Source organism: Petaurus breviceps, unplaced genomic scaffold (assembly GCF_028583685.1).
Source record: "Petaurus breviceps papuanus isolate PSGF00001 unplaced genomic scaffold, PetGlider_PUasm1.0 563, whole genome shotgun sequence".
Lineage (NCBI taxonomy): Eukaryota > Metazoa > Chordata > Mammalia > Diprotodontia > Petauridae > Petaurus > Petaurus breviceps.
In genome coordinates this window covers 1,012,996-1,026,659 of record NW_027186380.1, presented here as the reverse complement: position 1 = coordinate 1,026,659, position 13,664 = coordinate 1,012,996, and the positions used below count along the sequence as shown (strand labels likewise).

Below are 13,664 nucleotides of genomic sequence, written 5' to 3'. Positions count from 1 at the left end.
AGAAAGCACTCTTCAAGTATTAATTCATTTGTTTCTCACAACCACCCTGAGAAGTAGGTGCTATTATTATGCCCATTTTACCTATTAGGAAACTGAGGTAGACAGAGGTTAAGTGACTTGCCCTGGGTAACATAGCTATTAAGTATGCAAGACTGGCTTTGAAATTAGATCTTTCCAACTCCAAGCCCCACACTGTATTGACTGCATTACCCAGGCATTACCCAAATAATGGGGACTCCTTTGTACCATTTCTTTGACTTTTTTTTTACCTTCTAATACCCCCTTTGGAATCCAACCTCCCAAGAGAACATCATTGTGCTTTTTGACTATTCCCTCCCCATCATCATCCTCCATTTAACCCCCCTCCCCACCTTGCTTAACCCCCTATTGAGTCTGACTTATTCTACACCAAATTTGTGTGTGTGTGTGTGTGTGTGTGTGTGTTCAACCCTTCTTTGTCCTGTTAAGAATGAAGGTCTTCTGGGGCGGCCAGGTAGCACAGCGAGAAAGAGCACCAGCCCCAGTGTCAGGATGACCTGGGATCGAATCCAGGCTCAGATACTTAGCACCCACCCAGAAATAACTGGCTGTGTAACCTTGAGCAAGTTATTTAACCCCAATTGCTTAAAAAAAAGAGTGAAGGTCTTCTTACTCCCTCTCCCTCTGCCCATCCTACACATCTTAATATGATTCCCAATTATGGGAAATATAAAGTTCCACCTGCTTCTTCCTTCTTTCTGCACTGATAAAAAGAGGGAAAAAATAACTACATTCATATGGATTCATCTGATGGTTGAATTTTCTCTGTCATCAAGTCCCTGATTACTCCATTAATTAGATTAATTAGGTTTCATTCCAGTGTGACTTCTCTAATGTAAGGCACAGTTGGAGCTCCGGGTGAAGAGCTTCCCACAGTCATTACATTCATTTGGTTTCTCTCCAGTATGAATTCTCTGATGTAAAACAAGGTTCATTTTGGTTCTGAAAACATTACCACATTGATTACATTGGGGCGACCTTTCTGCAGTATGAATCTTCTTGTGGACAGCCAGGTATGAGCTGCAGTAAAAGGCTTTCTCACGCTGTTTACATTTATAGGGTTTTTCTCCAGTATGAATCCTCTGATGTACAATAAGGGATGTGGTTTGCATGAAAGCCTTCCCACATTCGTTACATTGATGAGGCTTTTCTCCAATATGAATCTTTTTGTGGACAGCCAGGTATGAGCTGAAGTGGAAGGACTTTTCACACTGATCACATTTATAAGGTTTTTCTCCAGTGTGAATCTTCTGATGTGTGTGAAGGGTCTTACTGTGACCAAAAGCCTTGTTACACTCATCACATTTATGAGGCTTTTCTCCAATGTGTATTCTCATATGGATGGCAAGGGTTTTAGGTCTATTCCTTCTTCCTGAAGAAAGCAAACAAAACAAAACATGTTTAAAAAAAACAGAAATATATCTGCTTACTTCCTTTAGCAGAAACTAATGTGATTTACATTAATGTCACTTTGGTCTCCTCCATTGCCTTCCTTCCCTCTGGTTTTCTTTGTTTGTTTTATCCCTAGCCCTCAGCACTATGCTTTGTACAGCATAAATTATTTGATAAATGTTTTCTCATTCGTTTATTTATTCATTCAGTATTTTACCACTGATTCTTCATGAGGTCTGCCCTCACATTACTGTGGGGGACCTCCTTCCATGGGCTAAGCAGAGCCCATCCACATGTGCCCCTCCTATTTCTCTTATTTCAATTTGTTAATTCTTTTTACAGAACTGGACTTACTAGTCAGGTGAGATCACCACAGACCTCAGCGCAATAGGCTTGTCAGCATCTTTGGTTGGGACGCACTGATTCTATCCACACAGCCTAAGTTTGCTTCATCTTTCTTGCCTTGCCATGCCTCATTCCTGGCTGTTTTTGTGGTTTCAGGACTTTGACACATTCAGCTCTTTTTTTGCATCAGATGAATATTGTAGACCCACCTCCCTCAACCTCTAGGTGTGCAGATGAACTGTTGAATCCTAAATGTAAACTCAAAAGATATCCTAATTCTATTCCATCTTATCTATCACAATTGGTCCACTGTTCTATTGACCTTTCATCTGTCCCTAAAGCACATCTTCAGACTACCATCAGTGTGATTAGCTATAGAATGGGGCATATACTATTGACCAATTATACCTCATCCTTCCAACAGAGCAGTCAGCATCTCCTCTGTCTCCGTCCCTCTCAGGAGGTAGGATTACATCTTATACCTATTAGGCAATGGAATGTTTATCGACTCTTCCCTTGAGTATGATTTGAAAAAGTTGATGTCCTTTCTTCTAACGCCTTTTTCTAATTTAAATATAATTTTTGTTATATTCAGCAGAGGAGGTATTTTGTATTTCTACTTTTCCACATCTGTTTATAAGGTTTTTAGGACCTAGTGCTTGGTCAATTTCTATACAGGTGCTGTGTTAAGCTAAGAAATAGGCACACTCTGTTACCAATATGGAGACATGACTCTGAAGAAAGAATGCTAAGACAAAGGAGACCCAGTCCCCAAGAATAGGGAAAGAGAAAGCTCAGAGTCATTATGAGAGGCACTCTTTCTCCAAGAATTCAGGCAAAGATCAAACAAGACACATCAGGAAAATGAGTTATGTTGATGCACAGAGACTATAAATGGGCTCACAGTAGGCAACTTCAGTCCTTTGCAAATAACCTTGGAAGATTGCAGGAGAATACCCTTTCCAACATTGGCATGACTTCCTGAAGTAAATGCCCTGAAACCTCCTAATTTCATTCACTCACCTGTACAGGAGATCCTTGGGTCTTCATGTTCCAGCAGCCATGGTGCTTCTCCTTGGTCCAACTTTGAGATCCAATCTGCTTTGGAAAGTGGAAGCTCTGATCATGGTAAATAGCAAAGGGTCACAGAAACCTTTAAATTCACTCCTTTGTGTAGGAAAGGGGGTATTTTAGGAAGGATCAGAAAGTGATGCCCAGGAATTCGTAGGAATAATCTATATGATGCTGCTGGGAGTTACAAAAGGGAAACAGGAAAAGTCATGGAGCCAGTCTGGAATCACAGAATTGGGTTTTTCTCCATCTCCCTCTGGGAAGGACAGGCAAACTCTAAAATTTCTGGCATTTTTAGTGGAATTAAGGGAAGTGTCAAGGAAGAAAAAGGCCATATCTACTCTTCTAAACCCCTAAGAATAGGACTAGCATCGCTGAATTGCAAATTGAGGCTTGGTGTCAAAAATCAATGTTGTAATAATGAGGCATTTTCAACAGGGAAAGGGACTGCAGCAAGACCTAGTAGGTTCAGAGCAGCTAGGTGGCACAGTGAATAAAGCACCAACCCTAGAGTCAGGAGGACCTGAGTTCAAATCCAGCCTCAGACACTTAATACTTACTAGCCATGTGACCTTGAGCAAGTCACTTAACTCCAAATGCCCTGCCTTCCCCCCTCCAAAAAGAAAAGACCTACAGGGTTTCCTGCACCAGAAGGTGTAATATAATGCCAAAAGAAAGGCAACTTCCCAAGGTTCAGAATACCAGCATAGGTGCTCTCCATTTTATTCAGTAACAAACCCAGAACAGAGAAGATCAAAACATGACATCATTCCAAATACAGCATTTACTAAATGTGATTAATCTCCAAGGACTACCCCACCCCAGGACCTTCCAATCATTCAATCAATTACAAAGTCCCTGTTCTAAATACTTCTCCACCCCTAGGCTATACCTTAATTAAGTCCACCACAAAGCCCCTCTTCTCAAATGGAGATTAGTTTCCAAACATAAGGTCAAAAGTTCCCCACCCCTGGATCACAATTGAATCTACCCCAGAGTTACATCAAGTTTAAACACAGCACTTAATACCCAAATGGAGGTCTTTTCTTCATCTTGACAAGAGGCAAGTTCTCAGCAATCTTAGTTCCTGGGGAGACAAGGCTTAGCAAGGCCACAAGATACATTGCCAGTCCCTTCATGAATTTATCCTCTGTCTGTAGAACAGTCCTAGAACCCCTGAACACATTAGCAAAGCCCTCTCCCAGGATTTCTGTAAACATACAACAAGAAAATCCTTCTTCAGGGCTTCTGAACCAACAGAAAGGCTCCCAGACCCCTGCAACAACAGCACTGTCCTTCACCAGTGGACAGTATTCATTCTGTCTGCAGGACAGTCTCCAGACCCCTGCAACAACAGCACTGTCCTTCACCAGTGGACAGTATTCACTCTCTGTCTGCAGGACAGTCTCAGGGCTTCTTAGTGAACAGCCAGGTTCCAGGACTTCTTCAACAAAAGGACTGTCTTTCACCAGTGGACAAATCTGGCAAAATAACATCAAAACAGACAGACAAAGTTCCAGCAAAACAGCCATGTATCCTCAGTCCTTGGCAGCTCAGGGGGCAGGTCTCAAAAGTCCAGGGCGATTCAAAGCGGCCACCAGCAATTCTCTTAGCCTCTCTCTCTCCACGAGGTGCTGCTTCCAAAAAAATCTTCCGCCTCTCACTTGTCTCTCCAAATCTACGTCACCAGCTCCTCCCAGTTCAGGACTTTCTTTTCACATCAAAAAGTCCATCCCACAGGTGGGATTAACAAGCTCTGGGTTTTAACACAATCAGTTTGAAAACCAAGCCAATACAGGGGGAACTTTAAATGCCATTACTATCACAGAAGGCCACAAAGAAAAGCTCATTGACCAGTGAGTGCCTAGAGATGCTTTTGAGGAAACTATGGTCCAAGTGGGACTTCGATTCTGACGTCACATATGAGTCTGAGAGTCTATAATTCTGATTCTGTCTTTGACCTAAAACTTTCTAGAATTGAGAAGAGACTACCCAAGGAAAAACAAAAGAAACTCCCATTTTCCCATTAGACAAAGCAAGGACCTTTGATGTGAGAACAGGGAGCAAGAGGTCTCTGTCTTCAACAGGAAGGAACTAGCCATCTTTCATCTTCAATCATGCGTGAATGTTTGACACACTTCTCCAAGTGGCTGGGGAGGGAGCAAAGGCAGCCCTTTCAATAGAAAGTTCCAAATGGTTGGGCACTGATGGAGTCAGAAAGTAAGGGAGAGCAGGTTCTGAGAGATCTCCAGCATCCTTGTACAGCTTCTTCTGTGAAGGGTCCAGGGAGCACCACTCCTCCTGGTTGAAGAACACGCCAACATCCTTGAATGTCACACATTTCTGAAACAACAAAGGATTTAGAGGCTCAGACTTTGGCAATGACCTAGTTGATTGTGTGACATGGGAGACACTGGCACAGGACTGCCCAGCACAGTGTGCCCACATCAGAGAATCTATGATCAAAGCAGAATTGAAGTAGCTCAAAAGAAACACGAGATGTGCAAATTTAGAGTATCTACCCCAAATGTTCACATGGGCTGTTTGTGCCTGACCTGTGGTAGAACATTCTGAGCTCACATTTGTCTGATCAGCCACAGACAGACACACTGTAACTTAACTCTAGCATAGTGACATTATTTTGGTCTTCTTCAAGAATGAGGACAGCAACCCACCAACCAGTTCCATACAACAAACCATTTACAGAGGAGAAAACAAGCCCCATAGAAGGCAGGTGACTGTGATTTGGCCAAGGGGCCCAGGATGAGTGTCAGAGCAAACCTGTGAAACCATCATTGGTAAGAGTAAATCCAATGATGAGAGAAACAGTCTGTGTCAGCAACTGGAAGAGAGTTGAGAAATGTCTTCCTGTCAAGTACTTGTCCCTGTGGAGTCAAAGAGAAAGTATGACTTTTATTTGTGATCTTTTAGGTTATTAGAGCCTCTGTGGAGAAGACAGAGAGAAGGTGATGTAAAACAGCTTCTTTATCATCAGTGTCCCAAGTGTTATATTCAAAAAACTCTCTTTGAGAGAATTATATGAATAGTTTATGAGGACCTGGCAAGAACAAAGGAGTTTGTAAAGAATATTCCCTTGGATTAATGAAGAGAGGACAAAGAAAAAAGGTTCATATTGTTTCTTTCCTGAAACAGATTTGATCTTACAGATCTTATCTAACAAGCTAAAGATGGAGACTTTTTTCAAATAAACTTGCCTTTTGTCTTATATTGCATAGATTTCTCCCATATATGCCATCTCCCATTGTTGGGCATAAAGGAGTAAGACAGAAGATCCCTAAGATTAAAGTTGGAAGTGGATTTTATTACCATGGGACTGCTGGGGTCACATACCCAAATCAGACAGTGAATTGGCATGAACAGTATGCCAGTTTTTAAAGAGATTACAATAGTCAGGTTACATAAACCGAACTACAATCAGTGATTGATCAGTGTATATTTGAATTTTCCTGAGTTTTCCTAGGCTGAGGTACAAGGAAACCAGAATGGGTAGAGATGGGGAACACCTGGTAGGAGGTGGAGGGGGGGACAGGGGACAGGGAAGAATGGAGCAGGGATTTTACCCTAGGCTGAAACCCCCACCCACAGGAAGGGAAGGGGAAGAGTATGCTAAAATGCCTGCTTACAGATCAGTGGAAGGGAAGGAAAGGGTAAAGCTATGCTAAAATGCCTGCTTACAGATCAATAGAAGAGAAGGAAAGGGTAAAGGTATGCTAAAATGCCTGCTTACAGATCAGTGGAAGGGAAGGTGGAGTTGTTGCTTACAGATCAATTAAGGGAATGGAAGGTGGGGTTGTGCTCAACACCATAGAGCCATCCTTTATACAAAAACATTTTTTATTGTTTAACTACTAGTTATTATATTGGATAACCACTAGTCAGTCTGTTCATTGTGTATAGTGTGTCAGTCTCCTTCCATCACTTCACTTCATGCTTCTTCCACACTTCTCTATCTTCCTCAAATTCACTGTTTCTTGTGACCCAGTAATATTCCATCACATCCACATACCACAGTCTGCTGAGTCATTCCCAAATCAATGGGTATCTCCTCTGTTTCCTGTTATGTGCTACTATTAAAATTCCAGAAGTAATCTTCTTGGGGCATTGTAATATTAATGGATAAGATCTTCCCCACCCATTAATAAGCCTCAGGTGGAGCCCATTTAGGGAAGCTTGCTTAGGAGAGGCTTGCTTGTAGGAAAGCTTTCATGCCTTTTATTAATTTCTAATTAGAAACTCAGTCATGAGGGTAGTGATGCCTTCTGGCTCTGAGAAGTGTATATATACTCTGAGTTGGTATTTTGAATTGGGGGCTTGCTTATGAGAAGGATCTCATGATTCCCTGGTTGAGACTTTGAGTGGCCCTATGTTTGGAGCTCCCTGACTACACAGATGTACAGACTCTCTCCATTCAGGGATGTATGTAAAGTGTATAGTTGATTCCAGCAGTCAGAGCCCTGTCTGTTGGTCTTCATTTCTCTGCTTGTATTTTCTCTGAAGTTAGGGATGCTGACGTTTCCCCTGAACTAGTGAAAAGAATTAAAGATTGTTGACCCATTAAATAGCTATCTTTCTTAGTAAAGCAGATGTAAGAACCTGTGCTAGCAGCCATCCTGGGTATACCAGTGTGGTTGCTGCTACATGTATATGCCTAATGGCAAAATCTCCATCACCTCAAAGGGAATGGACAGTTTAGCCACTTGATCTACATAATTCTAAATGGTCTTACAATTCTGTTGTGTTGAGTCAGAGTTGTGCCAAAAGTGAATTACCTGGCCATTCCCATTACATCTTTCTACAATCTCTCTAATACAGACTAGCCCTACCTTCTGTCATCCTTGTCAATTTGGTGGGAGTGGGGCAAAATTTTAGAGTTATTTCAATTTGCACTACTTGCATATTTGGAATTTTCTTTCAGAGAGTTGTTAATTGTTTGCAATTCTTTTGAGAACTCTATTCATATCCTTTGAGCAATGAGATACTGAGGAATGCCTTTTGGTCTGCTCTGTTGCTATGAGTTGTCTAACAACTAACATCTCGAATTCCAAAGCCTCATCGGAGAAATTTTCTACAAAGATTTTTTTCCCCAGATAACTGCTTCCCTTCTTATCCTAGATGCCTTGATTTTATTTTTGAAAAAGCATTTCCATTTCATGCAATCAAAATGATCTATTTCACCTTTTGCAAATTCTTCTTTCCCTTATCCAATTAAGAATTCATTTCCTCCTATAGCATAAAGTATATTATCTGAGGCTCTTCTCGATTTTTTGTCCTATGATCCTTAATATTCAGGTCACATCCATTTAGAATTTATTGTGAAATGTGCTGTAATCTATTGGTCTGACACACAATAATATAATCAACTACAAAGTGTTACTTAAAGAAATAAAGAATAATTTAAATTGATGGAGAGATAATTAGAGCTAATGGATGGGCTGTGTCATAAGAAGGAAAAATGACAGTACTACCACAGTTAAATTAAAGATTTAATGCTATGCCAATCAAGCTACCAAAGACATGTTTTGCAAAGCTGGGTGAAATAATAAATTTCATTTGAAGGAGCAAAAAACCTAGAATATCAAAAGAAATGATGGAAAAACAGGAATGGGGGTGGGGAAGCACTATTTACTTCAAACTTATAAGAGAGAATGGCAGTCATCTAAGCATTTGGTTTTGGTGACAGAAATAGAAATAACCTGTTCAATGCACAGATGAGACACCTGAAATTCAAACATTACTATTTCTTCCCAGGGCACCACCAACTTTTCATTATCTTAGGTTAAAAACCTGAGCATTGTCCTGGAATCTTCACTCTCCCTCAACTCAGTGATATCCAGTCAGATGCCAACATTTGTTGCTTCTACCTTCTCAACATCCGTTGTATCTGATCTTTTCATTTCTTCCTTCTCTCCACTTACACAACTCTGGTAAGATTAGGTTTAATGTAGATGAATGTAAATGCTTACACTGGGGAATAAACATCCACCTTCTCAAGCACAAGATAGGAGAGATATGACTAGACCAAAGCTCACCTGAAACAGATCAGAGTAGACTGCAAGACCAAGAATATGGTACTACCATCCCAAAAGCTAATGCCATCTGAGGCTTCACTATGAGAGATCCAGGACACAAAACCAGGTGCCTAGGCCTCCCTGTTTGCTCTGGTCAGACCCCCACTGAACTTTCGTTCTGGGATCTAGACTTTATATTTTAGAAAGGTTCTTTGGAGGTGCAGAGCAGGAGGGTGACCAAGATGGTGGTGGATTATGATGTTGGGCCATTGAGAATTAGGTTTAGAAGGAAGTTTGGAGCTTTTATCTTGAGAAAAGATCTCTGTAAGATGTGAATGATAGTTGACTTTGAGCATCTTAAGGGCAGTCAGAGAGGAAGATCTGAACTTTCTCTGCTTGGCAGAATAAGGAACAATAAGGGAAAGTTAGAAAGAGGTGAAATGAGGCTGGGTTGAAGGAAAATCTTCCTGCTCAACAGAGCTGTCCAAAAGTGTGATAGGTTGCCTATATTTAAGAAAGGGTGGGGTGTGTGAAAGAAGCGACTCGAGGGTCAGGCACTGGGCCAGAGAGTTGACTGCTAAGATTCCTGCCAACATAAAATCTGGTCTGTGAATGAAATGGAATATCATTGTATCCTTAAAAAGAGGGAATGGGAGGGATTCAGAAAGACCTAGGAAGGCTTGTATGAATTGAGGCAGACTGAAGTGAGCAGGACCAGAATATTTACACACTGATACTGTAAAGGAAAATAGCTGAGAAACCTTTCAGAACTCTGGTCAAAGCTTTCCCCATATAAAGTTAGTTTGTAATAATGTTGTTTGCCACAAGAGGGAGCATTCAGGCAAACAAAGGGGGGTGGGAGGTAGGAGGTGAGAGATGAATAGTCAACACAACAGCTGAAATGCTTAAAGAAATGAGCAGAAGGAAATTCAGATGAAGAGGGTGAAAAACAGGAAGTGTTATTACATTGTGTATATATGTTTAAATGAATGTGTGTATACATATATATTCAAAGTAGACACTGACAGATTCCCATACAATCTCCTTCTGTTGTTCTCTGTCTATAGGATGCTAATGTTTTTCAAGTCTGTGGACTGACTGTACTTACCAGGGATGAAGTCCTCTGGGTCCCAGGAGCCATTCCCTCTGGCTCTAAGCTTCTGTCTTGGGTCAGACTTGGACACCTTACAGGCTGAGCTGGGAAGGGAGGAAACTCCCAGAGGAAGAGGGGATCTCTCTTTTCCCCTTGTAGACAGGTTACTGACTTTCTCCACAAAAACCTAAAAGGGACCAAGGAAGATGAGAGCCCCAGGTCCTTCCATCAGGGGAGAGATTCCAGTCAAAGAAGTTTTGGAAACATAAAAGGTCTGAACAGATTTCTACCTCCATTGCCTTTTCCCTTCTAATCTCCCCCCATTTCAGCCTCACTCCCCACAAAAGAAACCCTATGTAAAGACCAGGGGTGTCTCAATCTTTTTTGCATCATAGACCTCTTAAGCAAATTGGTGAAGTCTATGGGCCATTTTTCAGAATGTTTTTAAATGCAAAAATTAGCAAGGATTACAAAGGAGACCAATTGTTTTAAAATATATTTATCCAAATATTTTTTTAAACCAAGTTCATGGACCCCATGTTAAGAACCTCTGATCTAGAAACCTGACTGATGAAAATCTAGAGGATAGGAGGGGAAGGTTAAGGATGGGAAAGGTGTCAGATATGTAGGTCTGGGAATGGAGAGAGCCAGGTTGGGTCTTAGAGAGACAATCTCTACTGGGAATAAGGGGACGGAGAGAGGATGAAGAGCAATCTATTGGGGCTGGGACAGGGAGGGAAACTAGAGAGAACCCAGAAGGAGGAGAGAGAGTCCAAAGTGAGGGGGAGGCTGGAAGAGAAATCCTGGGTTCTGCTATGGAAATGAGGGCTGTGAAAGAAGTTGAGTCAGGGAGACAGGAGGTCTGGGCATGGTCTTGCGTTGGGCAGTAGAGTGGGTAAGACACCCTGAGCACTGTGACAATACTAAGGGGCTTATTGGGTCAAGAGCGTCTCCGTACCAGGAGGAGATGGAGGCGGAGAATTTGGGATGTAACATACCTGGGTTTCAGTTCAAAGAGTGGTGGAGAGGCGGCGGGGGGCGGGGCGGGGGAAATAGGACCCCTGGTAAGAGTGATGGATCTGGGACCAGGGAGGAGAGAGGCCTGGGTCCCTTTCATGGGGAGTGGGTGGGCAGGGTTCCTGGTTTCTAGGGACGTGGAGGGGACCGGATGAGGGCAGGATTCCTGAATCCAGATAAGGAAGGGGGAAAGACTCACCGGTCGGTCAGCCAAGAGGAAGACAGAGGAGAAGAGGGCTGATGGAGGCGGGCGAGAGCTGAGGCTAGGGATGGGGTCTGGAGGAGAGCCAGGAGCTAGACTGGGTCTTGTCTGGGACCTGGTCCTGGAGCAGCCGGAGATGAGCTCCCTCTCGCGGCCACAAAAGATTCTTGTAGGAGGTGATCGGAGCTGCGCTTCCAAATGTGGGGTCTCACTAGTCGGTCACGCTGCGGGGTGGGGGGGAGGAAAGGCGGGGGGGGGGTTTCTCCCCTGTCTCAGAGCCCCACCCCCTCCTTGAGCCCCACTCCAGCCGCCCACACCCTGAGAGCCTTGAAGTACCGCTTACCTCCAATCCTATCCTCTCAGTACTAAACTGGAGGGTCCTAGATCAGAGCACTTCCTGCCAGGTGTTCATTCCCTGTCGCTGCCTCTCCCTGACCTCCGCGGTCCAAAGCTCAGGTACCCGCTTTCCTCTCATCCCCACCCTCTGCCCTCAGACTTCTAGAAATCAGTGGACGTGGAAATGGCCCCCCTCACCCCTGGGCCTCCCAAGCCACAAATCTCAACCCCAGAAGCTCCATCTCCACTCTGCCTGGCCCACCACCTCTGGAGATGGTCATCTCTTTGAACTACCAGTCCCCATCATACTGCCACCTCCCGGCTTCTCCTTGCTCTCAAAGTCAGACCTGCCTGCCTGTGATCAGAATATCCTAACCTTTCATATCTCCCCGTGCCCCACTCCTTCCGAAGGTTTCCCACTGAATCCTGAGCCATCTCCTGCCGTCCTGATCGATATCTGGCTCTGGAGGGGAAAGTGAGGATGGTGACCTTGCACAGCACCCCCCACACACACTCAAATCCAAGTCAACTGCAAGTCATGTCATCATCTCCCTGATGTCGTGGTCCTCTTTGAGAATGAAGGACAAACCACACAACCACAACCTCACATCCCTTCATGGTCTCCCAGCCATCCCCACTGCTCAGGCAGGGAGCCCCACCCAGCGCGAACCCTAGTTTTGCCCATCTGAAATCTACACTCTCCTCCATTTACGAATCCCTTGGCCCTTTTTCCCGTCTTCATTCCTGATTTGCAAATCCGGAATCCCAAGAGGGCCTTCCCCCCTGCACAGACATCTTGTTATTCTTCCTTGAAAGATGCTGTCCCTGGGTGATACCTTGGCCTTATGGAAGGTGTTATAGAATATGTTACAAACCTTATCTCCTCCAGCCTCAAACAGTAGCCACCCTCCCTAATCAATCCCCCCACCCCCACCCCCAAGAAGAGGGCCTGAATGAATCAAAACCACTTATTAAGCATTTCCTAGGTGTGAATCATTGTGCTAAATGCTAAGGATACAAATGCACAGGAACAGACAGTCCCTGGTCTCAATCAAGCTTCTATCTAATTAGAGAAAATACTTACAAGGAAGTTATCAAAGAGAGGTGTCTTGGATTGGGAAATTACAGTGCTGGGGACTGGAGTTCTACAATTATTCATTGTACTCATACAGAATTATAGGATGAAACCTTTCCAAAAATTGTGCTTTATATTGTTTCCCCATTAAGGAATTACCAGGACAATGCAAAATTATGCAGGACTGCTTGATATATGAGTACTGTGGTGTGTTATTTTAAATGAATACTTATTTAAATAAATGTTTTAAATACTTTAAAATGATTATTCGTTGTAACGTTCCTTCCAAGAATAATACTTTGGGTGTGATTATAACTCCTAGAAATAGGGGTGGAAAGGGAGAGGGTTCAGTACAGCAGTAAGATGGGCAGAGAATAACAGCTGCGGGTCTGGGCTTAGTTAGTTCTACAGAATTCTCCCCAATCGGGGGAGCAGGAGCCCTAGATGAGAACTGGAGGGTTGGGGCTAAGGCAGGAAGACCATTTCTCGCTCTTAACGGGCCAATCAGACTATGAGGAGCATGTCCTTTCCCCCAAACACAGACACAAAGACAAAGCATGCCCTGCCTGCTTTGGGACAATAGGTGTGAATCAACATTTGGGTGCCTTAGAGATGACAGAGTCCAGTTCACTGCTGAAAGGACTTGGCAATTTCCTCTGAGTTGGCAATCCTTCATCATCCCCCAGGCCATGACAGCAGCATTGGAATGAGGTGATAGGAAAGTTAACAGGAGATAGCTTATGGCTAACACACTCTTGGCTAAGATTCTCCAGGTGATAATATGTGGCTTCCACACACCTCTTCTTCCACCTCCAAAATCACTGCATGGAAGCTTCTGGTGAGGGCTACAGATCAGCACAATTGCTTTGGACCTCGGGCTGCCTTTGCCACTCTAAGGGTGACTAGAATATGCACAGGATGCTTCTCGTGGATTCATCCCACATGGAAGAGGCTAGGAAGACTATCTGGGGGAATCATGAAGATCTATGATGGGAATGCAATTTACAGAGAAAGAAATTGAGGGACAAAGAAGGCAACTAATTCCCACTGCTCTCATGCATTTTA

At 43.4% G+C, this 13,664-nt stretch overlaps 1 protein-coding gene and 1 long non-coding RNA gene across 2 annotated transcripts; both read right to left on the bottom strand.

The window, feature by feature from the left end:
* Window positions 1–869: 869 nt before the first annotated feature.
* On the bottom strand, window positions 870–1,376 carry LOC138173118 (zinc finger protein ZFP2-like). Its single transcript, XM_069103040.1, has one exon. It carries the CDS (start codon window positions 1,374–1,376, stop codon window positions 870–872), a length of 507 nt encoding a protein of 168 aa, XP_068959141.1.
* A 2,177-nt stretch (window positions 1,377–3,553) lies between these two features.
* Window positions 3,554–11,304, bottom strand: LOC138173110 (uncharacterized). The gene is made up of 3 exons (XR_011171323.1): window positions 11,186–11,304; window positions 9,985–10,156; window positions 3,554–5,190 (listed from the first exon to the last, which is right to left on the bottom strand). It is a non-coding gene; the product is annotated as an uncharacterized lncRNA (long non-coding RNA).
* Between the last annotated feature and the right edge of the window lie 2,360 nt (window positions 11,305–13,664).